This window comes from Ochotona princeps, chromosome 10 (assembly GCF_030435755.1).
Source record: "Ochotona princeps isolate mOchPri1 chromosome 10, mOchPri1.hap1, whole genome shotgun sequence".
In the NCBI taxonomy this organism is placed as follows: Eukaryota; Metazoa; Chordata; class Mammalia; order Lagomorpha; family Ochotonidae; genus Ochotona; species Ochotona princeps.
In genome coordinates, this window is record NC_080841.1 from 40,158,932 (window position 1) to 40,185,262 (window position 26,331).

General features: G+C 47.5%; 1 protein-coding gene across 3 annotated transcripts in view; it reads left to right on the forward strand.

Annotated features, from left to right (window-relative positions):
• Positions 1 to 24,297, forward strand: part of CAPN9 (calpain 9) — a 40,687-nt gene extending 16,390 nt beyond the window's left edge. For 2 of the 3 annotated variants that reach the window (XM_004578549.3, XM_004578547.3), the window contains 14 exons: positions 1,962 to 2,047; positions 5,130 to 5,207; positions 5,993 to 6,153; positions 7,060 to 7,217; positions 7,381 to 7,589; positions 13,018 to 13,054; positions 14,819 to 14,899; positions 15,953 to 16,010; positions 17,543 to 17,607; positions 18,038 to 18,106; positions 18,405 to 18,483; positions 19,707 to 19,823; positions 22,043 to 22,101; positions 24,203 to 24,297. In XM_004578549.3, coding sequence (XP_004578606.2) covers positions 1,962 to 2,047; positions 5,130 to 5,207; positions 5,993 to 6,153; positions 7,060 to 7,217; positions 7,381 to 7,589; positions 13,018 to 13,054; positions 14,819 to 14,899; positions 15,953 to 16,010; positions 17,543 to 17,607; positions 18,038 to 18,106; positions 18,405 to 18,483; positions 19,707 to 19,823; positions 22,043 to 22,101; positions 24,203 to 24,229 — 1,284 coding nt within the window. In that variant the 3' untranslated portion in view covers positions 24,230 to 24,297. The remainder of the gene's footprint in view (positions 1 to 1,961; positions 2,048 to 5,129; positions 5,208 to 5,992; positions 6,154 to 7,059; positions 7,218 to 7,380; positions 7,590 to 13,017; positions 13,055 to 14,818; positions 14,900 to 15,952; positions 16,011 to 17,542; positions 17,608 to 18,037; positions 18,107 to 18,404; positions 18,484 to 19,706; positions 19,824 to 22,042; positions 22,102 to 24,202) is intronic. The other variant, XM_004578548.4, reaches the window with a different exon arrangement.
• Positions 24,298 to 26,331: the final 2,034 nt, after the last annotated feature.

The following is a 26,331-nucleotide window of genomic DNA, read 5'->3' on the forward strand; positions in this document are numbered from 1 at the left end:
GCACCAGGCCCGGAAGCTGCCCCTGCCAGTGCCACGGCCCTCCTGGGTGCGCCTCAAGCCCTGGGGCGGTGGCACAGGTGCCTCTGTTGTCCCACCACAGCTCACAGGTTGAGTGATGTGTTCTGTATGTTTGGAGAATAAGAAACCCTAGGAGATCCCACCCACTTCCCCCGTCACTGGCTGGATTCTCCAAGATAGAATTTCAGTCGCTTGTGTTGGTGCCTTTGGTCCTTCATGCCTGGCGACACAGGCTTCGCCGATCACTCCCTTGAGAAGATGTGCGATCTGGGGACAGATCCTTTACAACATTCTTCCATTGGAGCAACAGTGCCCTCCTATCACTTCGGTTCAGTTGTTTCTTCCACCTTCAAGGAACGTATTTTCCTTGCACATTTCCAATCAATGAGCTCCCTCGACGGGGAGCTACAAGCTATATCATGGGCTCCGGACAGCTGACATTGTTTGAATTATTTTTATACATTGGAAATACAGACTAAGCCAAATGCAAGAAGACTAAGCATTATGATAGTGGAAGTTTCTGGTGAGTCGATAGATGGAAGTCTCATTTCCCTTCTCTCGCATCCGAAATCTTTCTCAGCTGCATTGGCCTTGTCTTGTTCCAGGGCACAGCAGGAGGGCATGGCTGAACTGACTCTGTTCCCTGGCTCAAGAGTTATCAAGGTCAAGCACAAACCTTCACTTGGTACCCAAAAGGGGGCTATTAGATTTAGAAGACAGAAACTTTCTTTATCCTTGCTGTTATTTAAGTTCTTTATTAACAGATTTATATTATTATCTATTTGAGAGGGAGAGTTACAGAAAGAGGAGGAAGGACAGAGAGATCTTTCATTGCTGGTTTGCTCCCCAAATGGTGCCATGGCTGAGGCTGCACCTGGGTGAAGCCAGGAGCCGGGAATTCCATCTGGATCCCCCAAGTCTTGAGTCAACTTTTACTGCTTTCTCGGGCACATTAGCAGGAAGCTGGATTGGAATAGGAGCAGCCAGGATTGCAGCTGGCACTCACGTATGGGATGAACCTGCACTTCCATTTGGGTTGTCTGCATGGCAAACTGTGGTTTATCCCGCTATACCATGCTGCCAGCCCCAGGGACACCTCTGCCCTGCTAAGCTAGAAGTGGGGACACTCTAACAAACAGGCCCTAAGGGATTCTAGTTTAAGGAAAATGACTCATTCATGTGAAGATTTACGTGAACTCATGCCTAGACTCTGCTTTCCAGATGTGACAAAGCCACTCTGAAGTGATCATCAAAGCATCGTTGGAAACACTAGCAACGATGGCCCATAGGAATTAGGACATTGTGAGTGCTCGTTAAGAACTGATGAACTAGGTTTAGTGTGGCATTCTAGTGGCTAAAGTTCTTGCCTTGCATGTACCGAAATCCCATATGGGCGTCGGTTCTAATCCCAGCTGCCCTATTTCCCATCCAACTCCCCGCTTGTGACCTGGAAAAGCAGTTGAGGATAACCTAAAGCCTTGAGACCCTGCACCTATGTAGGAGACCTGGAAGAAGTTCCTCCTCTTGGCTTTGGATTGGTTCAGCTCCAGCTGTTGTAGCCACCTAAGAAGTGAATCAGCAGATGGAAGATCTTTCCCTCTTTCTCTCCTCTCTGCAGATTTGATTTTCCAATTATATATGTAATATATAATAGTATATATTAATATATAATATATGTTATATATAATTTTTACATTAATATATGCTATGTTATATATAATTTAATATCAATATGTTATATATTGATATGTAATATATGATATATAATATATATTTAATATGTATACATATATATGATTATATAAAGAACTGATGAGCTTTTATCTCTCCTCAGAATTGTGCTAGCTCTGGATACAGAGGAACCATCCCGGAGACTAAAGATAGAGGTGTCCTGTCCCCGCCTTATGGGTCATTTCACATTTACCTGATGCTTTTCCCTTCAGGTAAACTTTCGTGGCCAGAAAGTGGAACTCATCAGAGTCCGGAACCCCTGGGGCCATGTCGAGTGGAACGGGTCCTGGAGCGACAGGTCAGTCACCTTGTGCCAGCTCTCCAGCTGGTTCCGAGAGTGTGGGGTCAGAACTGCCTTGTGCCAACCTGTGAGGGAGACGTGGCTTGTCCGTAACTCTCCCTGGCTCCCACTCTGCTTTGGAGGTAGCTTCCCTTCCTCCTTTTTAGGACCCTGGGTCCAGTGACTGTTGAACCTCTCAAGAAACATTTTTAGACCAGCTCTGTTGAACTGTCGCATAACTGTACATATGTCAATGAATGTCTTACGTTCCATGGAGACAGTTTATATCTCCATGATGCTGTCAAAGGCTTTATCTAGTTATAGGTAATTCCCATAAGAGGTGTGTGTGTGTTTGGGGAGTAGTGTCTTGGCAAGGAGTATCCGGGGTACTGATATCCCTGAAATGGTCAAGTCAGGTGGGCAGCTAAGAGGTTTGTCTCTGATGGTCACTGACCCTGCGGAGGCTCCTTGGCCCAGCAGAGATAGAGGAAGTGGGATAGGAAATTCATACCTTGCAATTAACAAGCATGATACATTTGGCTCTCAATTACAAAGAAAAGTTTGTCTCTGCTGAGTGTTCCTTTTCTCCATGGTCCCTTGGTAAGCTGCTCCAGTGACTGGGAATTAAGGACATTGGGTGTGGGTGTGGCCAGGCCACTGGGTGGGAGCTGTCCCTCTTCACCCTCTGTCTTGGGTTCTGGCAGTCCTTCCTTGCCTTCAACCCATAGTTTATGGGGCTTTGGGAGCCCTGAAATTAGCATAAAATTTGGGTGAAATTGAGCTGGTGTGTGTGTGCGTGCTCAGACCTAAGATAGTTCCCCCAGTCCCCACACATCACTCTGGTGCCTGTTTTATGAACCAGACCCTGGTGTGGAAGCAGAGGCTACAGCTGCACCTCTCCAACTGCTGGCATCTCCATCCAGGCTCTGGTGCCCACCCTCCCTTGTCTCAACCTTGGCTTCCATCTGCTCAGAACCCAAGGACTGGGGATAAGTGCAGGCCATACCTATGTGGAAAGAGAGAAGGGACCAGCCAACCTCTCCTGACAGAAACAAAGAACTGGAAACCACTGTGGCAAAGACCATGTGATGTCATAAGATGGACCATACCCCTCATTATAACAGGAACACAGCTGTTTCCCCTTCTCTCCACAGTTCCCCTACAGGCAGAAAGAAAGAGAAAGCTTTGGGTCTGGAGGTCAAGGGTGGACAGATACTTGGCTCCTCCCACACAGCCTCCAGGTTGCGTGGCACCTGTTGTAGGAGAGCAGCATAGAAACTTGTGTGGACTGCTGTGTGGGTGATCCACATTGGAGCCATTTAGAATACCTCTTAAGGCAAGTCACGGCACTGGTATGGTTTGAGTAGAACTCGCAGTAAACTGTGAAGGCCTGAGCTGTGGACTGAGGAGACTGAGAAGTAGAGACTTGTCTAATGATGGCGTCGAAGAGATGGGCCTAGGCCATGGCAAGAGTGTCCTTGGAAGATAGTTCTCAAGAAGATTGGTTACAAAAACACCGAGTTGGGTATGCTCTGCTTCCCGGCACGTGGTGGTCCTTCATATACACTCTGCCATGCCATCTTCTGGCTTCCCAAGATGGCTGAACCTACAAGTCCACCTAGTCTCAGCTTGTGAACCCCAAACCTATGAGTCAAGATAGCTTCCTGGGGACTCTGGGATAGCACCAGAAACTGACTGGAGTTCGTGGCTGCAAGAGCCACCTGGAGGGATGTTCCTGCTAAGTTCTTCACTTAGATTTCCTGCACTCACCACCCTCGCCAGCACTGGAGATGAAGCTAAGGTGTAGATGAACGGTCCCCATCTAAGCGCCACCCACACTTCACTGTGATTTCCATTTCTGCCGATTCAGCTACCTCTAGTTAATCTTGGTCTGAACATACAGTCTTAAATGGAAAATCCTGAAGAACAAACGATCCATAAGCTTTACGCTGAGTTCTGAGAGGTGGAGGAATCCCACACTGTCCTGCTTTGTCCTCCCTGGGATGGGAATCATCCCTTTCTCCAGTATCCTCATGCTGTATATATATACTATCCACTGCCCAGGTTATCAGATTGACTGTTGTGGTCTTAAATTGCTTGTGCTCAAGTAAGCCTTATTTTGCTTATTTATTTTACCTCAAGGTGCAAAAGAAGGGATGCTGACAATTTGGATATGTCAGGGAGACACCACAAAGTTTTTTAAAGTGAAAAGTTTCAACTTAAGAAGAAAATAGATAAAACTGAGTTGTGGGAGTTGCCAAGATTTGCAGTACATTAAATCATTTGGTGGGACATTGGGTCAATACAGTTACATAATTCATGATAGTATATTGTTGTAATTATTTTATTAATAGTTTCTATTGTTAATCTCCTACTATGCCTAATTTACAAATTGAACATTATCATTGCTGTAATTGTACAGGAAAACACATCATATGTATTTATATATGGGCTTTGGTACTGTCCAAGGTTTCAGTTATCTGCTGGGACCCTGGGCCAAATCCTCCACAGTAAAGGAGACCACTGGATTTGGAGCAGCTGTCAGGAATTTAAAAACCACAGTGAACTTGGAGACATGATTTCTGGGTTTGGAGGGAGCTGGGTGGCTGCTTGCTCACCAGCTCTTCCTTGAGAGCTGGTCTGTGGGCCCACCTGAGTCATTCATTTCCACGGAACCAACTCCATAGAGTCCTGCCTAACTTCCCAGCGAGCTCAGGTAAAGAAAGTGCTTGGCACATAAAACACCAAGCATGGACAGTGTCAGCTTATAAACTGGGCCATGTCAAATGCTGGAACCCAGAACAAGAGTCAGTCAGCCTGGGTTCCCACAGAGCTCTCCAGTAACTGCTTTGGCATTCAACTCTGTCCATGGTAATCTTGTACATGGGAAGATCAGATGGCCCTGCAGCACCTGAGCAGCCCTCATGCTTGGGAGCCTCAATCTCTGTGTCCCTGGTGCATTTCGGGGGCCCAGCATGTAGTTACGGAGGAGGACTTATTCCCTACAAAAATCCATGCCAGTGCTCCAAGGCATGACAGCCCCTCACATTGAGGTTGTTCTCTGTGACCTTGCCCTAAACATTGCTTTGTTTGCTCCTAGCTCTCCTGAGTGGCGCTCTGTCAACCTGGCTGAGCAAAAGCGCCTGTGCCACATGGCTCTGGATGATGGTGAATTCTGGTATGGTACCCCTCTCTTTTTGCACTTCTGTATTGAGTGTCAAGCAGGTACGAGTGTACCTCACCTTCCTGACGTGAATGAAGCACCATTCTCCTTCCTCCTCCACGGTCTTCCTTCCATCCTTCATCAACAATCTGCCTTGACCCTTCTCCCCACCAACACACACCCCCACTCACTCAGTACGGCACTCACTGCCTCCTGGGCTGCCATGCTGCCCTGAGCCATCCTCGCCTCTTACCTGAACCATAGCACTAACCTTTAGTGGATCTTCCTGCTTCTAGCTATGTCCTGACGTCTGTTCTCAATGTAGCAGCTGTGGACCTCCAAACACCTTCTCCTGGCTTCCCGTCTTCTCAGGGCCACAGCACAAATCCCTACATCTCCTGACCTACCAGTCCTCCTGGCCTTACTCCTTACTGATGCCTAATGTCTCATTGGCTTCCTGAGCACCTTAGGGCCTTGCTTCCTGTCTGCCCGGCGTCACTCTGCCCCATCCTCAACTTCAGGTCTCCAAGGAACACGTGCTTAAGCCATCGGGCCTTCCCTTAACTCCTTCTTTAAATCCTCTAATTTCCAACTCCTACACGCCCATCCTCCAGCCTGACTTAACTCTTCTCTGCAGCCCTTTTATCATCAATCTTTATTTTTTGCACCTTTAACGTACCATGTTTGGTTACTGTCTTTGTCTTTTCCTTCTCCTCCAACCTTGAGGACAAGTGTCAGACAACGGGACAAGTGAACAAATGGCGTTACCCCCATTTGCCCTTCTGCACACTGTGTTGCAGGATGGCATTTGAGGATTTCAAGACCCACTTTGACAAGGTGGAGATCTGCAATCTCACCCCAGACGCCCTGGAGGAGGATGCACTGCACAAGTGGGAGGTGATTGTCCATCAAGGAAGCTGGGTGCGTGGCTCCACAGCTGGGGGCTGTCGCAATTTCCTGGGTGAGTCATCTTCCTGTCACGTGGTCACAGCTAAGTGTCCTGTCCAACCCAGGGGCATCAGAAAGAATCAGGGCCAGGAAGGGGAAAGCTCAAAGCATGAATTAACAAGATTCCAAGGATTATAGGGAAAATAAATTACAGAGGCTTAGTAGGAATCTGGGTAAGAATCACTCAGGCAGGCTCCCTTGCTTTACCCCTCACCCTCAAGGTTTTTTTGATTTTTGTATTTTGTTTTTTCCCTTTCATGAGTAGTAGAACAACTCACATCATTTTAACAATAGAAAGGATTGATTGTTCTATATGACTGAAAAGCTCCCAGAAGTAGCATAGACTTCTGGTGCAATTCTATCAGGATTCCCACTTCCCTGCTGTCCTCTAGCTGGCTTTCTTTATAATCACAGAAGGACTGCTAGACACCCCCAAGGTTCCCTGAGTGCTGGGAACTACTAAGGACATCATCCAGGAAGTATCCTCCACCTCCCTCCTGGTGGAAACTCCTAGAACCAATATTGCTTGGTGAACTCCAGAAGCAGATGGGCTTTGTTCAAATTCCCATGGGCAAGCAGGACTGGCAGAGCTCATCCTTGAATTGGGAGTAAGATCAAACTTACACTGCATGTCAATAAATGTCATGCTAAAGGGAAAAATAAAGTGAACTACCACAAACTTGAGCTGGCTAGGCCCCAAAGAATGTCACTACAAAGTTTTATGAGAACTGGACTAATAGACAGTGGAAGTGTCTGGGGAGGACAGTGGGCATTGTTCCTAGGGGTTATGGAAAGTGGGGTAAGAAGGTTGTTAGGAACGGGAGGAAAGGTACTGCTTACTTCAGGTTGGGAGCATCTGGCTATAAGTAGAGGGCGGTGTGTGTGTGTGTGTAAGTCATCTCCCTCCTTTACAAGGCAGATACCTTTTGGACCAACCCACAAATAAAACTCTCCCTGACTGAGACAGACGAAGGGCAAGAGGAGTGCACGTTCCTTGTAGCCCTGATGCAGAAGGATCGAAGGAAACTCAAGAGGTTTGGCGCTGACGTGCTGACTATTGGCTATGCCATTTACCAGGTAGGTAGGAGTCCAAGTGCCCCCAACATCTCCCATCTGAGCTCGCTGTTCTCAGTCTCAATACTTGCAACTCAATGACCATTTTCCCCAAATTGTCTGAAAAGCCTGGCCTGATGTCCCTGCTCACCCTAGCATTTCCCTCCCCCAATACTTTTCATTACAGTGCCCTGACAAAGAAGAACACCTCAACAAAGACTTCTTCAGATACCACGCCTCCCAGGCCAGGAGCAAAACGTTCATCAACCTGCGGGAAGTGTCCGGCCGGTTCAGGCTGCCCCCTGGAGAGTACATCCTGATCCCCAGCACCTTCGAGCCTCACCAGGAGGCTGATTTCTGCTTGAGAATCTTTTCGGAGAAGAAAGCCATTACTCGGTGAGGATCAGGAATGGGTGCCGTGAATGGATCCTTCATCCCCTGTCCCTCTCTCTGCAAAGGAAGGGGCTGGGGACTGCTTGGAGCCCAAGCCCCGTGGCTTCCTCTCTTCTACCTAAGAAATAAGGCAGCCTTTAAACTTACTTGCAAATGGGGTTCATTTCTACTTCAATTATGCCCTTCCATGCAGCCAACAAACTGTCCAACAATTGTTCTCTCCAGGGTGTAGCTCTTTGTTTTCAGAACCTAATACCAAGCAGCTTCTGGGGTGGGACCCTCCTTCTGAAATGTTCCAAGAAGCTGTTGGCTGTACAGATTTCAAGAATGGCATGTTATCCCGGCTCCAGTTGAAAAAAAAAATGTTGGTATGTCTGCCTGCTACTTTACATACCCAATATCCTGCCAAACCTTCCTTGCAGTGTCTTGGCAAGAGTCGCTTGAATCAGGCTTCAGTGGAAATCAATTTCCCATTACTTCCCATTTGCCACTGGTTGCTCTGTGTGGCTGAGGAAAAAAATGGTTCAAGGTCCAAGAATCCATTTCTTGACTTCATGAAACTATTCTTCAAATGGCAGAGAATGGCAACTAACTGTATGTAAGCTAGACAAATGCTCAAAAAAGGACCGTCTGCATAAAGTTAACAAGAAAAAGATGGATCTGTTGAGTTGATCTGATTCCCTATTTTGTTCAGTGAGGCAGAGCTGGATTGGTGGTATATGTTAATAAGACTTCCAGTTACCAAGTCTTGTTGGACTTCCCACCTTGATTACCAAAGTTTTCCCACTTGGCTAAATGGAAGCAGTAAAGTCTTTAACTTTTTAATACTCTGTGCTTTCTCCCAAGCTCTAATCCAAGCAGAGTGAATATTCCAGTATCTGTTCACACAGTAGCACCCCATACAACACCTACATAGACGTGGCTTCTCTTGTGGTGGCAAGATCAAGGAAAAGAAAAACACGCTACATTAATCCTATGCCTCTTATTCTGTTTGCTTGGTGTGGTGAAGTCACAGCCTTTTTAGGAGGCTTGTATGTGGCAATGCTACCTCTGCACTCGAGTTTGCCCTAAACAAGAGAGTTTAATCTGCTGTGACAGTGAACATAAGAGTCAGCTCCTATAGCTTAAACACAGTAAACTCACAGTGAGCTCTGTTTCCACTGGTTTAGTCCAGAGGGAGAGAGGGAGAACTGTTCAAGTGAACACAAGTTTGGAAAGATAGTGGTGCATAAGCTTAAGGGATGAGGAGGGAAGGAAGAACTACCCTGGCCCAGTCTTCTGTATTCCATTCAGGTTTTTATTAATTTTCCCTTGGGAGTGCTTCAGATTTTTTTAACTTTTTCCATTTCTTTATTATATTTTTGGCAATCTTTACGTAGTTAATTAAGGTAAAAAGTTCAAGGGCTACAGGAAAGTGGGTAAGACTATTATTTCCACATTGTTTCCTTCATGTATCTGAGTAAAGGGGGAGGTAAAGGGAGACTCTCAACCCAATTTCCCAGTCACCCCAGGTCCCTGATGTGCCGTGCCGCATGCTCCGAGGGTCTTGCTCAAGTGGTTTGATAGTTCAATAGTTATGAATTGCTGCCAATCTCACCACTCCAAGCACAATGAAGTCGTTGAAGAATCCACTGATTGACATAGTCCATCTTAGAGTCTGTTTGCACTGCGAACATATGACTGAGGTGGTTGACTGACTTGTTCTGTCCTCTGTCTTTTCATGGTTAGGGTTCCAAGTCCAGCAGTTCGATGGGGGAGATCCCAAAAGAAACTTTGTCTGAGGTGATCCCAGACCAGATTCTTGTATGTACTAGCAAGTACAGGGCCCGGCACAGTCCATCACCCCAGTCAGCTGCTGGATTGGTTCTGTTTCCAGCACTGTCTTCCACTGGAACCAATGGGTGTTGCAGTCCAGACTGGTTCTGCCTAGCATACACTCGGCCCTCACATAAACCAGTGGGAGCTGCAGCCTAGTCGGAGTGACCCACAATAACCCCCACTACGCCTGACCCCTATCCTCGTTTGCCAGTATGTGCAGCAGACGAGTCCAGTCTGTCCCACATCCCATTCAGCTCCCATACATGTCACTGGGCATTGAAGCCTAGTTCAATCCAACCAGCCCAACTATCCAGCCCACACAGATATTGTTGGCTGCCTTTCTGTCTAGCCACCGCAGCCCCTGTCCTGGTTTTCATGCCCTCTAGTGGGAGTGGTAACCCAAAAGGGAGGAGCCCACCATTTCCCTTCTAGGCCATTCCCACTCCCAGATTATGCACTCTCCAGGTGGTTCTGTGATTTAACTTGACAGAATTAGCCCCCAGTGCCAGCTTCTGCCAGCTGATGCTGTGGCTAAGCCCAACCAACCCTTACCCACTCTAATTTTTGTTTGCACCAGTAAGAAGAGTCAGCCCAGTCTGGCTTTTCCCTGATCTAGTCCACATGAGGCGCGCAGGTGTTATAGCCTTGCCTAGTCTGGTCTGCACCCATTCCAGCTCACACTCTCCAGTAGGAGTGAAGTCGTCCAGCAGGGAACCCCCATATTCCCCCTGCCGGCTTTGTCCCCTCCCTTCCTGGTTCTCACGTGTGCTGGTTGGGCGCTGCTGTCACATCCGGTACAGTAACCTCACCTTGGCATTCCGTAATGTGCACTGGTTTTTTGTCGCAACCGAGCCTGGCTCGACCTATACTCTGTTAAGGTGTTTGGATTCACCAGTGGATGATGTGAACTGATTCAGCCTGGTCTGTCAACGACCCATGCCAAATGTATGCCAGTGGGAAACTTTCCATGAAGTTTCCTTTCATGCCTCTTGTGCTTACCTGCAGGGTCTGTGTCCTGCCAGAGGAGTTGCCCAGGTTCCTGCATCAGAACCTCTCCCAATGCTAGATTTTGTGCATACCAGGGGGCCCATGAGCCAGTCCTACTCAGTTTATCTCCTGTCCTAGCAGGAACAGTGGCTTTTCCTGACTGGACTTCGACCCAATCTGGTTCTTACTGTTGGATGTTTCAGCCCAGCCACGACTTGTCCATACCCATATACAGCTCACACATGGCTCAGTAGGGGCTGAGACCTAGCCTAGTCTGTCCCACATCTACCCTGGTCCTCCAGAGCACCAGACGGTGTTGGGGTCTAGCGCAGCTTGGTGCGTCCAGTCCCAGTCCACACTTGTGCTAAGTGAGACTACAACCGTTTCCTGATCAGAACGCAGCCCCCATTCCAGCCTGTGCTCCTTGGTGGGAACCTCAACCCAGCTAGGGTGTCCCCTTTGCTCCCCATCCGGGCCTGTTCCCAGCCATAGATTGCACACACGCCAGTGGTTGTTCTGACTCAGCTTGGCACAGCCCCTCACCTGTCCCAGCCCTTGCCTTAGACACTGTGTCTTAGCGTCCCTGGCTCACACACACCAGTAGGTGCAAGAGCCTAGCTTGGCATGACCTCTGCTGCATCCTGATTTCTAATTTTGTTTGTGGGCTAAGGTTTGCTCAGTCCTGCCCAGTCCTTCCCATTCCATTACCAATTCCACATTAGCCAGCCATTGGAGCTACTCTGCCCAGCTTGTCCGACCCCCAGGTCTGGACCATGTGTTCACCAGTGCAAGCTATGACCCACCAGGGGAGTTTCCCAAGTTCCTCCACTTGACCCACTCCTGAAACCAGTTCTCATACATGCCATTATGTTCTAGGCCAGTGTCCGGCATAGTCTGGCCTTCCTATTGGCCTCGTATGAGCTAGTGAGTTTTGCAGCCTGGCCCACCCCACACCCTGTTTTAGGATCTGCATTCGGGTGCTGCTACCTTGACCAGTCCAGACTGTTGTGGGTTCCTTTACCTGTGAGTGATGGCAGGCTCCTTGGTCACACCTAGTTTAGTCTATCACCCCTTCAACTCTTGAGCTAACCAGTGGGGCTAGTGTTTCCATGGGGCTTGGCCCACATATCCCCCACACAATCTACCCCTGGATATGGTTCTCTCATGTGCTACTTAGTTTCATGGTCCTGCCTAACATGACCCATTTCCTGATCCATCATCTTGTCAGGTAATAGGATATGGTCCTGCTAGACAAACCCCGAGCCTTAGCTTTTGCATGGACTGGTGTTCGGTGGTCATCATTGTTCAGTGATTACAAGTACTACACTGGATTTAAAGGAGTTTGGTATATCAGTCTTATCCATAAATATCATCTGGTTCCTTTCCTATAACTTGCTGAGTCTCATTACCCTCCCTTACCTTCAAAGGAAAAGTTACTCTGTCGTTGCGAGTCTTAAGGATTGATTGACATCCCAGACGTATAGTGGGCTTAACATGGAGATACCTAAGCAGCAATTCAAAGCCCCAAAACCCCAGAGCTGGCCGCCAGGCGTCCACTCGGTGACCGGAATCGGGGCTCCGAGCATGGAGACGATCCTGGCCTGGCACTCATTAAGGAGTGCTTCAAAAATTAATCTGTAAGATTGGATTCCTCCAAATGTTTTTAGAGTCAACAAAAGCTGAAGCATACTTTTGACTCAAGTGGTTGGGTTCCTGCTGCCCATATGGGATACTTGGATTCAGTTCCTGGCCTTCAGCCATTGCAGAAATTTTGGGAGTAAACAAGCAGAGAGAAGTATTCTTTCTCTCTCCCATGAGCCTCTCCTCTCCCCAACCTTGTTCATTTGAAAATGTGAAAACTCTCCTTAGATTAAATAGTCTCCAACATGTCTGTCTTTCCTTTGGAGATGCACAGTTTTTGGGAAGTGACTTTATACTAAGCCTGCTGAATTAATGTATCAGTGGAGACTCTACCAATTTTCTTTTAGTGTAAGGAATTTTTTTAATGGGGAGAGAGATAGAGAGAGATCTTCTATCTGAAACAGCAAATAGTGATCCTACTGAAGCCAGGAGCCTGGTATTCAAGGTGTTTCTCCCATTTTGGTGGCAGTGACCCAGGTACTTGTGCCGTCATCTGCTACTTCCCGGGGTGTGCATTATCAGGAGGCTGGTTCAGAAGCAGAGCTGGAAATGGAACCAGGCACTCTGGATATAAGATGTGGGTGTCCCAAGTAGGACTGTAACCATGTTACCAAACATCGACTCCAAGTCTCTGCTGTTCTGCATCAGACTTCATCAATAGCTCTTGCTAAAGTACATCATGGAAGCATGGAAGCCTGCAGTGACTGCAGGTTTAACATTTGAACTTCTCAAAGTTTGGAACCTGAAAGTTCTCATTTGCAAGAGCTTTCTTTGCCCCCTTTTATCAGCACCAGGGACAGGGTCTGAGTAATTGAAGTGGGGTCTTCATCACACTTGGGTCTTCAGACTGTATGATGTGAAAACAGCACTGAACCAGAAGAGCAGTGGAACAGGACCCTCTGGTTACCGTGGGCCCCTCAGCTGTGCCAAATAGGACAAGAAGTGATGATGCACAATTGAGGCAGTGTGTTTTCTGTCCCTACAGGGATGTGGATGGAAACATAGGCATTGACCTTCCTGAGGTAAGATTCCTGAGGCTGCTGGTGGCTCTGGAACCCTTCCTTCTAACCCACAGGGTCATTTAAAACTAAAGTTCAGGTTTATGGCTATTTGTGATCAGGTAAGCATCTAGGAGTCTAAACTGCTGAGGACCAAGAAGCGTGCTTCCCAGCTCTCAGATCCCCTGCAGGCATGCAAAGGAGCTAGAGATGTGGTATCAAGTTCCCCTTAGGGGAATTATTCCCTGTGCTACTAATTCTACCTGAGAGGTGGCTACCTGAAGGGGATGTGACAGTGAACATAAGTGGATAAACTCTACATAATAAGTGGATTTTAGAGTCAGGTAGATTGTTTCACCATGTAGTTGGGAGAACACATTGCTTCTCTCCTAGTGGTGTGTATGCATGTGCTGGCAGAGGGTGGTAGGGGTTGATTTTGTCTTGTCAAAGAACTATGTTACTTTTAAGAGGTGTTGAGGTGTGCTAACATCCTGGGGCTACAGAGATCTGTTCTGAGGAGGGAACTTACTGCTCTGTGCTCACAGGCCACCCAACACATGGATTGAACTCCTTGCCTATATCAGGCCCAATCTTTGGTGCTAGAAACAGATTCATATCCTCAAGGATTGCACCATCTGTCAAGACAAAAGATTAAGCAATTCCAAGTAAGGAAGATGAGCGGCTAACACAGACAAGTAGCAGGAAGCCCGACAATTCCAAGGCCCAACTTAGGGGCTAGACTTCCTTCGGCCTTCTCATCTGTATTGAAAGAAATATATGAGAGGCCATTGGTTTGAACTGAGCTCCTGCACTAAGTCCATCAGACCAAACCAAACTGAAGTCACTCGTGCTAACATTCCATGGCACTGAGTAAAAACTAAGTTGTTTATTCGACCTGTGAGAAACTAGGGACCCATATTGTGGTCCAGATGGTTAAACCAATGCTTATGACACCAGCATTCCATATTAAAATGCCAGTTTAAATCCTGGCTGCTCTACTCCTGATCCTGCTCCATGCTGGGACACCTGGGAAAGCAATGGAAGATGATCCAAGTACTTAAGGCCACCGATATGGGAAAACGGTATGGAGCTCCTGGCTCCTGGCCATTTGTGAGTGAATCAACAGATGGAAGGTACATATTCTCTTCCCCCTTGCTTTCTTTCTTTTAAGTAAATAAAATAAATCCTTTTTATAGAACAGGAGAGTGATGAGACCTAAATGCCCAAAGAGGTCAGTTGTAGCCGGTGTGATAAGGATGTACTCTGCTTTTAACACTCACAAAGACTGAGACTTGGAATAAGCAGACACTAAGCAGTTTGCTTGTTAGCATATGCTGTTTCCTGTCTTACTCAAGTCACCTGACCCAAACCTACTGCTCTGCCAAACGCAGCAGAGCTCTTTCTGCTTTTCATAGGGTTCTTCCTGACTCGTGAATCATTAATAAAATCCAGCTAGATCTTTGAATTTCGTTTTGTTGAAATTTTGCCTTTAGACATCTGCAAAGCAGGAGGGCTCACTGGATCCAGTTCACAAAGTCCTCCAGACTCGCATTCTAAAGAACACGCACAAGGAATGGAGACTGCCACTCCTAATGCTGCAACCAGCAGTCCGTGCATACCACATCAAGATGGCGTTGACATGCAGCTGGGCATGGGAGGTCCCCACTTCCCTTGGGAACAGCACTGTCTCCAGCCAGAGCTTTCTTTTCCTGCTATTTCTTTAGAAAAGCAGATGTCATTCCTTTTCTGGTCGATACTTTCATGTAAAATCTTTTGGTTATTTTTCAGCCTCCAAAGCCTAACCCGCCTGGTGAGGAAACAGAGGAGGAACAGCAGTTCCGGGCCATGTTTGAACAAGTGGCCGGCAAGGTAGGGTGCCTCTAGCCATGGATTCCTCACTGGACTGATGGCCTGGACCCAGTAGAGGCTGATAGTTGTGGGATGAGGTAGGACTGGTTGCAAAGGGAGACCAAACCAGGTCACATGAAGCTTAAAGATGGCCTTGCCCACTGCATGTCTGATAATTGCCTGCCTCAGCTGATGGGGCAAGAGATCCCAGAGAGCTCAGAACCAAGACAGACACCTTCTTTGGGAGGCTGGAGAAGACCTCAATAGAGGGTCCTTTGAACTCTGTCTGGAAATCATTGCCATCAGAATGCCCTGGGTTCTGGTTTAAGGCAGTGATGACCAGGGGAAGCCATCATTAAGTTGCAAATACAGATGCAAAGAACTCTCTCTGGTTTCCTGTCCTTGGTCTGTCACCCTGTTCCCAGGCTCTGGATGGCTCAGCTTTCTTGCTAGGGGTCCTAGTTACTGACTCACACAAGTTAGGGTCTTCCTGCTTCACATGAAGAAAATAGAAGACTTACTCATAGAAACTGCCCCTTCCAATAGGTGAATTCATGTCAAGGTGCTGATGACCATATTAGCTTCCTGGACTTCTGACTGCTGTTCCTGGATTAGGAAAGGGGTTTCTCAGATGGGGTGGCCCTGGTGACACAGTAGTGGGGAGTGAAGTAGGTACCTGGGAGGTAAATATCAGACAATGGCATGTCAGTCACTGAAATAATCCAGTAGGGCAGGGAGACTTGTTGACCACTACTAAAGCACTCACTGGCCATGACTGAGTGTTCTAAGCCCCCACTGCCCAGTGACTTCAGGGACAGAACTCAAGCAGGGGCAGATGGGAATAGCTGCACAGGGGACTGTACTCCTGGTCTTCTCCTGCTTAGTCTTCTCAGGCTGGGTTGAGCCCCCTGCAAGAAAGGAGTTTGGCCGTAGCTACATGGGACACAGGTGCATCTGCCCGTAGCAGGGGAGTGAGGCCAATTCCTCAGCTGAGCCCAATCAAGCTCACCACTGCAGGAAATTAGCACAAAAGGACTGAGAGGCCAGGAAGAGCCATTGTTTTTGTCTCCACAGGACATGGAAGTGACAGCAGAGGAACTGGAGCACATTCTAAACGCTGTCCTGGAGAAGAGTAAGTGCTGCACCCCCAGAGCCCTGAACCCCTGTGGAGGGGTGGCAAGGCCTGGATCCCCTTCAGGTCCATCCCACATACCCCCATCCTTGCTTCTACCCCAGCCCCCACACCGCTCCTCAGAGACACAGACCTGCTCCCCAGGGCAAACGGGTGGAGGATTCACTAGGGCTTATCTTTCTTTATCTAGTTCCTAATTGCGGAAATGACGTAAGCTCAGAATCTAAATTCCAAAATGCAGAAAAGCCTAATGACAAAGATTAAAGTCACCATACTCTCACCACCAAAAATAGTCGCATGTGTGTGTCTGTGTGTGGATGTTAGATGTAGGCATCTCTGTGTGATCCATGTGTGTACGTACAGAGTCCATTTTCACTACAGGAAACCCTATGCCCATGAGCAGTCACCCCTCCTTTCACCCAGCTTCCCCCTAACCCTTAGAAACCACTATTCCACTCTCCATTTTTAAAACTAATATATTCTGAAAGAATGTTTCATAGTTTATGTAATTAATACATTCTTACATATTTCAAATTAAAGGAATCACAAAACAGGTTTTGAATGTTCCTCAATGCTATGCATGCATCTTATGTTTTTCCTTTTTATAGCCAAATAATATTCCATTACTTGGATAGATCCAATTTTACTTATTTGTCTGTGGATAGACATGTGAATTGTTCTGAGTGGGTTTTTTTTGGTTTTTTTTTTTTTTTTTGTCTTATGAATAACACAGCAGTGAACATTCATGAACAAGTCTTTTGGGTGGGCATGCCTTCATTTCTTTGGAGTCTGTCATTAAGAGAATTACTGAGTCCCATTGTACTCTAGGCTTGATAATAAAAGGAACTGCCCAGTTGTTCTCCAAAGTGACCATTTTACATTTCTCCCAGCAGTGTATCAGTGCTCAAACTTCTCCAGGCATTTCAAATCCTGCCTTTAACCTCAACTTTCACAAGTATTTCCTCAAGTCATTAAATATGCTTGAACCATGAAAACATGGTCTCTCAGGATTATGTAATACTCCGTCATATGAACATAGCCTCATCAATTGACCGTTTCCACCTATTAGTCTTTTACATGATTTCTCCATTTTTGCTATTATAAATAAACTGATGGTAAAAAGCTTGGTATGCTTAATGTCCTTTCTAAGCTTTCTCTATTTTAATTGATGCATAGCAATTGTACATACTTATGGAATACCATGCTTTTTAAATGCATGTGTGGATACGTAATGAGATCAGATCAGGGTAACTACCATAATCATACTTCCAAAATTTATCCTTTCTGTGTTACTTAGGATTTTTAAAAGCAGAACAAAATACATGAAAGAGAATTCCATTTTTAAGGTCTTCTTGTGTTTCATCAATTTTCTCTTTGAAAGATCGTGTCACTCTTACCAGCATCATAAGAAAATGTCCACGTGGTGCCCCTATTCACATGGAGCTATTCTCCCTATTTGGCCCTCAGCCAACAGGGAACATGGATTTGTCTGCTCAGGGGTCAAGTGAGTGAAGCTTTTGTGTGTATTTCAGAAAAGGACATCAAAGTCAAGAGGCTGAGCCTGCTCTCATGCAAAAACATCATCTCACTAATGGATGTATCCTTTCCAATACTTGAGCAAAAATGGGATTGCTCCTAGGCTTCAGGGGAGTGCACTCTTCCTGGGACAGTGACACTGTGACTTCACACAGTGCACCAAGACCTGGCCAGCCCTGGGCTACCGATGCATCTGATCTGAGACACAGGGCTGCCCAGTGGGAGGACCTAGGAAGGGACTTGAGGCCTGTAACCATGTGGGAGCCCCATCCATTCTGTCCTCGTGCCACCCTGTGCCACCCTTATGAGCCTTCTTTGGAGATTCATGGTTCAATAATTGTAGCCACATCCTCAGGATCCTGATCCATGTCACCCATGTTGCCCAGACCAGGCCACTGACCCCCCCCGACCCTCCCAAGTCCTAGAATTGAGGTCCCTTCAAGGTGTCCCAGGTTGAAATGCCACTTGCTTCTTTAACCCAGCTGGCACAGAGAAGCGGCAATGGAAAGCTGGAGTTCACTGAGTTCAAAGTGTTCTGGGACAAGCTGAAGCAGTGGATGGTATGTAACCTAGCACTGAGACTGAGCTCTGCGTGGCCTAGTGAGCCTACTCTCAGCAGGTGGGATTTCAAAGGGCCTACATGCTGCAGGCTGGGGTGTTGTGCATGGAAAGGGTTGAGGGCAGACAGCATGACATCATCCTGATGCTAATGGAAGCACTCCAATGTTTCAGAAGCAAAAGAGCACCTCCTAACCATTGCTTGGCACCCCCAGGAACATCTGTCCTCCTGGGCTGGCTGGCCCACTGATGTCACCCTCTGGGTGCTCTCGTTCAATGCCCCTGCTCTCCTCCCTGCAGAGACTTTTCGTTCAGTTTGATGCTGACAAATCTGGCACCATGTCCTCCTATGAGCTGCGGACCGCACTGAAAGCAGCAGGTGAGTGTAGCCTTGACCATGAAGGTGGGGATAGGCAGAAGCTCTCCATGTGGTTCCCTCCCAGGGGAAACATGCAGCTGCAAACACTCCCAACTTCATGGTCAGACAAAGAGGCAGAGAGCACACAGGGAGGACCAGCTGGGGCCTTTCTATGAAGAAGCAGCCAAAATGAGCTGTAAATGTGGAATACACCACAGCTGAGAAGGAGGACTGGTTTGTTAGGGGCTGGACACTCCATTTCCAAGGCATGAAGGCCTGAGCAAGGGATAATCTTTAGAGAGCAGGGACAAGCCCTTTGTGTAGGGAAGAGTTGCTTCACACCCCACTCTTTCAACCCCTAGAGGGCAGATGACAAGATTCAGGACCAGTGATATGTCCCATTGTGCAGGCTCCAGAAACCCTGTGCTTCCAGTCCAATGGGAGACCTGGGAGAAAAAGCAAGATAGCCCAGGTCAGACATTGTAACTCCCCTGTGCATACTTCTGGGAAGGGAAGATAAAGACTGAAATGAAAAAGGCAGGATGCTCCTAAGAGCAAGATGACTTAGAAATCAAGGTACTAAATATCAGATCTAGAAGGAACACATTTGACAAATGGGGAGAAATCCATAGATGTGAACTCTGAAGTTCATGACCAGAACAGCCCTGGGACTAACTCCAGGCCTCCTGGCCCCAGCCCGACCTCCTCCCTCCATAAGGGGATATGTGGGCATGAGCTGTGATGTGGTGTCCACTGTGGGCAGCAGTGTCTCCTCCAAGACACATTTCTAGCCCCCCTCCCATTATCTTTGACTTAAAACGTCCTTGAGAAAGTTTGACTGATGCAAGTGTCTTAATCAGTATCCTCTGGAAGTGAGCTCATCAACAGAACTGAAGGGGAGGTGGTATGGCAGTGAGTGTGGGGCTCACACAGCATCCAGCACTAGGCTCCCTAAAGAGGAAACTTCCTTTTCCATAGCAAGACCCTGGGTGCAGAGAAGGGGACAGTGTAGAGTCCAAATCAAGACCCAGACTCATGAAACTCAGACATCAAATTCAGAACACTGTTGAGTTCCCCTGCCTCCCACAGTACGTACACACACACACACACACACACACACACACACACACACACACACACACAGCTACCAGACCCAGGACAGGGGCACACTGTGCCTGGGGATCATGTTTCACTAGGTCCAGGGGCTTGGGAAGGCATATCCTCCTTCTGTACCCGCCCCCTAGGCTTCCAGCTGGGCAATCACCTCCTACAGCTCATCGTCCTCAGGTATGCGGATGAAGAGCTGCAACTGGACTTTGATGACTTCCTCAACTGCTTAGTCCGGCTAGAAAATGCAAGCCGTAAGTGTCGTGCAGGCCAACAGTGTCCTTGACCCTTGGGGATGGTCTGTTTCATGATGTCATCTCCCATAAGCACCTGATAAATGGGCTGGCACAAATTACAGCCAGGACAGAGCCCAGAGAGGCATCATCTAATTGGTATGGCCGATGCGAGGGTAGGCTAGCCATGAGGCAGAATGGGTGAGTGGTCCGTGACATACATTTTCTATCATTGCCATTCTCCATACACAAGAACTTCAAAGAGTTCATGGAAAACAGATTTCAAAGATAAGCTGGGTTTCATGTAAAATTCTTAAATTCTATGCATAGGTTCCTCATAATACCCACTTTTTATTAACATTTTTTAAAATTTAAATATATATTTATTCATTTTATTGGAAAGGCAGATTTACAGAGAGAAGGAGCAAGAGAAAGATTTTTTATCCACTGGTCCACTCCACAAATGGCTTCAACAGCTGAGCTGAGCTGATCCAAAGCCAGGAGTCAGGAGCTTCTTCCAGGTCTCCCACACTGGTGTAGGTTTCCTGGCTTTGAGCCATCCTCCATTGATTTCCCAGGCCACAAGCAGGAAGCTGGAAGGGAAGTGGAGCGACCAGAACAGAAACCAGTGCCTATATGGGATCCCAATACTAAATCTCCTCAGTTGCCAACATGAGGATGCTCAGCTTGTGCTTGTGCTAGAGGGGTAATAGGGAGAAGTCCTGGAGGTTTAGACCCTCCCCTTCCAGGATCCTCCCATTAGAGTCACCTGCAGAGTTTTTAAAACTAGCAAGGTTCCTGGGATGGCTAGGACACCCATATTTCCTATGGGGGTCCCGGGTTCTAGCCCTGGCTCTACCCAATCCCAGTTCCCTTCTAAGGCACAGCCTGCGAGGCAGCAGGTGTTGGCTCAAGTACTCGGCTCCCTGCCACCTGCAAGGGAGACCTAGATGGAATTCTGGGATCCTGGCTTCAGTTTGGCTGAGCCCCAGGGAGTAAGCCAGTGGATGGGAGATTTCTGTCTGTCCATCTGTCTCTGTCTTTGTCTCCTTGTCATTCAAATCAGTGAAATGCATAAGTAAAATTTTTTTAGCTATCAAGACATTTTCAGTCATTTGCTGAAACACAAGTGATGATTTTCCCTGAGCCCAGGAGCCTCACAGCAGTGCTGCCCAATGCTGCTACCCACTGCAATTGTAATCATGCAGAAGCTGTGACGTTGAGGCTGACAGTGCTTGATTGAATCAGAATCCCAGCAGTGGTAGGCAGCATTAACTCCCAGGAGGTTCCAGAGCTCCACATGCAGCCCCATGAACTGCCAGCTTGCAGCTTTATCTCTGCATCCTCCAGCATGCCGTTCCTCCCTGGAGTTTCTAGTAATGGGGCTCAGAAACTCTGTACTTGAACCAGTACTTGTTTGCGGCAGAATTTCCATGTCATTTGCATACCATCCGAAGTTCTCAGTAAATCCTCAACGTCACCCAACACTCAGTCAAGATCACCGTTTTAGAGATGTGTGGTTGACTTTTGATCCAATCTAGGCCCGCATACTGTGTGTGGCCAACTTTTGTGATAGGACAGCCCTTTCCTGGTGTGGTGCTGTCAGAGCTCCCTAGATGGGTCTCAGGTGAAACCAGGTGTGACTGGCTCAAGCTCTCAAGGTAGCTGAGGCCCTGTGATGACAGGAGTTCACCCAAGGCAGTAGACTCCATGTCCATCTCAGCCCCGGTGCCCTCCTCACCCAGATCTTGCCTGCTGAGAGCATCCACGGCCCTTTCTTTCGGGGATTTCGTGAGAGACACTGAACAGCTCTCAGTCTTTTGCAGAAAGCTCTCAGCCTTTTGATGCACATGAGCTTTTCTGGGGTCCGTGGGTTCCTAGGGACCTGTTACATCCAAGAGGTTAACACTGGGGAAGTGTCTGGAGCTAGGACCCACATGCAAAGTGACACACTGCCCAGGAACCAGCTCCCACCTGGTGAGCTATGCACTGCCCATGACACCTCAGCTTCTGCTTCCAAAACCACAGGCTTCAGCAGGACTCAGAGAGACCTCACTGGGTGGGAAAAAAAATGCCGCTACAGCCTGCCTGGGGCTGGTCTGCCTTGCTAGATCAATCCCTGTTTCCCACCAGAAGGAGCAGCTCCCCACAGGCTCTAGGTAGAATGGGTCCTTTGGTGGCTGGGAAACAAACCTGACCTTGGAGTTGTGTTGACAACCTTTCTCATGTCTGTCTCCCAGGAGTGTTCCAGGCTCTCAGTACAGAGAACAAGGAGCTCATTCATCTCAACATAAATGAGGTATGGCCAAGCCAGGCCCTCCATGCAGAGGGAGCTTGCCCAGACCCAGCAGAGTCCACATAGCACAAATGCTAGCTGAGCGCAGAGTTTTGGGTGACAGTGAATTCTTAGCTGTGGGAGGGAACACAATGATGCAATAACCAATGCTCTGGAGGTACTGTTCATTTAATGATGGATTTAATCACTCAGTAGTCCCAAGAGGTAAGTACCACAGTGGCCCTTTTTCACAGAGCTGGAAACTGAGGCGTATAGAAATTCATCACCTTACACTCTGCCTTCTTGTCCTTCTGTCCCTCCTATCAATTGGGCTCCTCAACTTGCCTGCCTTCCAGCTTCCCTTTGCTCCTACTGCCATGTGGCCCTCGTAATGCGCGTGTGTGTGTACTATAAGGCTTGTGCCAGTTACAGTGGCTATCACAACGGTGGTGGTGGGACTGAGAGAACATGGATCAGAGCTCCAGAGGCAGGGAAGAAGCAAGTCAGGGCACTTTTGTGGTCCTCTTGCCTGTTGTTTGGAGCTTGTTGTGTGGACCTGCTGCCTGAGACTCACCCCTGGGAGTTCATCGAAAAATGCAGAGTACCAGGCCTTTCCCCAGAGCTGCTCCAGCAGGGGCCGTCTTTACAGGATTCGCAGATGCTCCCGTGCACACACAGCCTGAGGACACTGCAGGGCAGAGGAAACGGCAACATTCTCCCTTGTAATTTCTGTCTCTTCCCTTCCATTCTTTCCCTCCCTGCAACTCTGGTTTCCCTCTGTTTTCCATTGGACTTTCCCATCCTAAAGCCAAGCAGCCTAACCTCCTCTTCAATCTCTGGGTCTTACTGTCCTACGCTCACACCATAGACATCAGCTCAGTCTCAAATCCTGGAGTAATTTTGGAACTGAATACCAAGGAAATGTCCTGACCGTCCAAGACCCAGAGAGCAAGGGTGGTGTTTATTGGATGGGGCATGGGACTTCCTCCATCCCTTGTAGTCTCATATTGACTCACCAACCTGCTTGTCCCTCAATTACACCATTTGCAGAAGCAGTCCCAGGCTTTTATCTTACGATTTTTAAATTCCTGGAATTTGGCAATCGATGAAGTCAATTTGCCACTGATTTTTTTTTTTTATGGGTGTATGTCAGATTACCGGACACATTTTAATTTCCCTGAGAATAGAAACAGTGCTTTCCTCCTCGGATAGTCCCTTGCTCTTTCAGCATGTTGGACATATCCAGAAAATGTAATTCATTTGAGAGACAACTGTACAAAAAAAACAAAAAAGGAATCCAAAGACAGAGGAGTGTCCTCAAACTATTACATGAAGACACAACACCCACCTTGATTTCTTATCTACTTCTGATTTTGTCATGAGTATAGAGAAGCAAGTGTGATGCTTCATTCACAGGAGAAGGGATGAGAGGGCAGCCAGCAGACTAGTCAACTCCCCTCAGTACAGGGAAGAAGCACTCCCTTGCCTCAGGTTCAAGGTCTCTCTATTCCTCCAAGTGTCCACAAGGGTAGAGGCTGCCAAGTGTTGCTGCCCCACCATATTGTTGTTATACTCCCAGGCAACAGGAAATCCCTTTGCCTTCTTTCCTTTGCACCTGACCCCTCACCTATGGCTGCATGTTAGCATCACCTGGGGCAATTTTACAATTCCGCTGCCTCATACTGCCCCTCATCCATGAAATCAGAATTTCTGGATGGCTTTCAAATTCCTCTGCTGGGTCCAGTTTGCCCAGAAAGTTGGGGAACCTGTTTTAAATCATGCCCTCTTCACACATAGCAAACTGGCTGACATGGCTTCACCTGTGACCACCAGGTTACCAGAACTGGCGATTCTCCCTAGGCTCAATCATCTCTGTCTGTCTAACCCTCCGTGTTTGATATACACTCACTCAGAAGGGCTCAGGGCCTCCAGACAATTTAGAGTGGTGAAGACTCATCAACTTTAAAAAAAAAAAAAAAGCAGCTTCTTGTTGAAGCAGCAGTCCAGGTTTGTAGAGAAAATAACCAGGGGACAGAGCCCCTATGGTATAAACAAACTCATGAGGCATTCCTGAGGCTGGTGATGGTGTGGGGCAACCAAAGGCTTCATTCCTCTCTCTTCCCAGTTCATCAACTTGACAATGAACATCTGAGGCCACCCTGATGGAGATGCAGCCTGCCCAGCTGACTCTGACCTTCAGACCATGAACTTCAGACCTGCCCCTGGCATAAAGCGGTCATGCCCAGGGCTGCCTCCCCTCTGTCATGGAGTTCTCCCCATCCCCACATCGCTCTGTGAAGAATGACATGAACTCAGCTGCAGTCTCTGAGTTGTACTACTCCCTAATAAATCACTGCCTTAAGGTGACCGACGGTACCTAGTGCCGCTTCAGGCTGGTTTTAGACTTTGCTAACATTGCCTCCCTCTGCTTTTCTTTCCTGTTCCCAGTAAGTTTTGCAAAGTTTCAGTGCCCAGAACCCTGGCTTCAATCATCACCCTCAGATATCCTCTAGAAAGCAATGTTTGTCCAGATGTGTGTGTATGGAGGCTGACAAAAAGGAGACGCTGTGAAGTTACCACTGAGCATTGTCGGCCTTACCATGTGTGTTTCCTCAATGGGGTGGACATCGGAGTACTGAAGTCTCCAATAAACGAGAAACAACATGAAAATTTCTACCTCCCCCTCCTCCAAGAGCTGGCAATGAAGACAGTCTGTCCTGCCCAGACAGTCTTTGTGTTCAAAATTTTGCATTAGAAGAGCCACATGCCATGTGATTTCTTCTGCAGGAGAACAGAGAAGCCACACTTCAGCTTTCTGGCAGCAAATGGAAAATCTCACTGAATCAGAATAATGGAGAATAGCATGAGAACACAGTGTATGAGTAAATGATCTCTCTCTTTTGCTAAGAGGTGAGACAGAGAGGAAGGTTGTCCCTCCGCTGGTTCACTCCCCAGGTTGCCACAATGGCCAGAGCTGAGCTGATCTGAACCTGCTTTAGGCCATCCTCCACTTCCCAGGCCACAAGCAGGGAACAAGATGGAGCTGGATGGGAAGTGGAGAAGCTGGGACATGAACTGGCACCCATATAGGATGCTGGTGTATACAAGGCAAGGATTTAGCCACTGAGCTATCACACTGGGTTCTGGGTCTTTCTAATTTTGATTTACTTGTGATAGATGAAGCAGGAGATAGGGACTGGGGTGTGAGAAGAAGGCAGTAAGGAGAACAATTGTGGTGAAGATTCAGTTAGAAGTGAAGCTTCGCAAAGCTCTTGTCCTGAACTCATGGCTGAGGAAACCAGCGTGCTGTGGTTACTTCCTTCCTTCCATCCCTGGGTTTTCCCAGCAGTGAATGCAAAACAGAAACAGGCCCAGGGCCACCACCTCATGGTGGGGCACATCAGGACAGTCACATGGTGCTGGCTCTTATGCTTGGGCTGTGCTCACTCTTATTGGTTCAGGCTGCTGTCATGTTGTCTTTTAAATATTGCAACTATTAGCTCTGCTCAAGAACTTGGAGCAAGTGCTCACCATATGATCCCCTTCTGCTGCTGTGATCTCCATAGCACACAGTCAGCTCTTTACATTCTTGTGCACACAGGAGTTGCTCACCTGATTTTTCCCGGAATGCAAGTCTTTGTAAGGTTGGTGTCTACTTTTCTCTTCTAGCTGTGTGTCCCAGGGAAACTTGCTAACTTCTCCAAGACTTAATCCCATCAACTCATAGGGTTCTTGCCACATGCGCATGAAGTCATGCACAGAAACTGCCTGGCATGTACTTGATGTGGAGTGACACTCGTTTTTGACCTCTAAACTCCTGGCAGAGTTACCTAGTATCAAAGGTGTTTGCCTTACCTCTATTCTTCATCATGTCAAGACTGTAGGAGAATCAATCCTGAACTCCCAATGGGATTAGGCAGACAGTCCTATGATCATGAGCCTGAAACCACAAGAAAGTGTGCATGCAGCTTTGATTTTCTTTCTGAACTGTATATCCTCAGGATACCCACAAGCAAAGGAAGATGTTTCACATACATGAATGTAACGGACTATAACACTGATTTTATAACTTGTAATTCCAACCAGAAACTTTTAGGTGTCATAGAAATGATATTAATTATTACAACATAACAGCAGATGTAAACCAGAAATTTGTTTTTTTAATTGGGAAGGAAGATTTATAGAAAGTCAGAGATACAGAGATCAAGATCTTTCATCTGCTGGTTCACTCCCCATGTGATGATCACAATGACC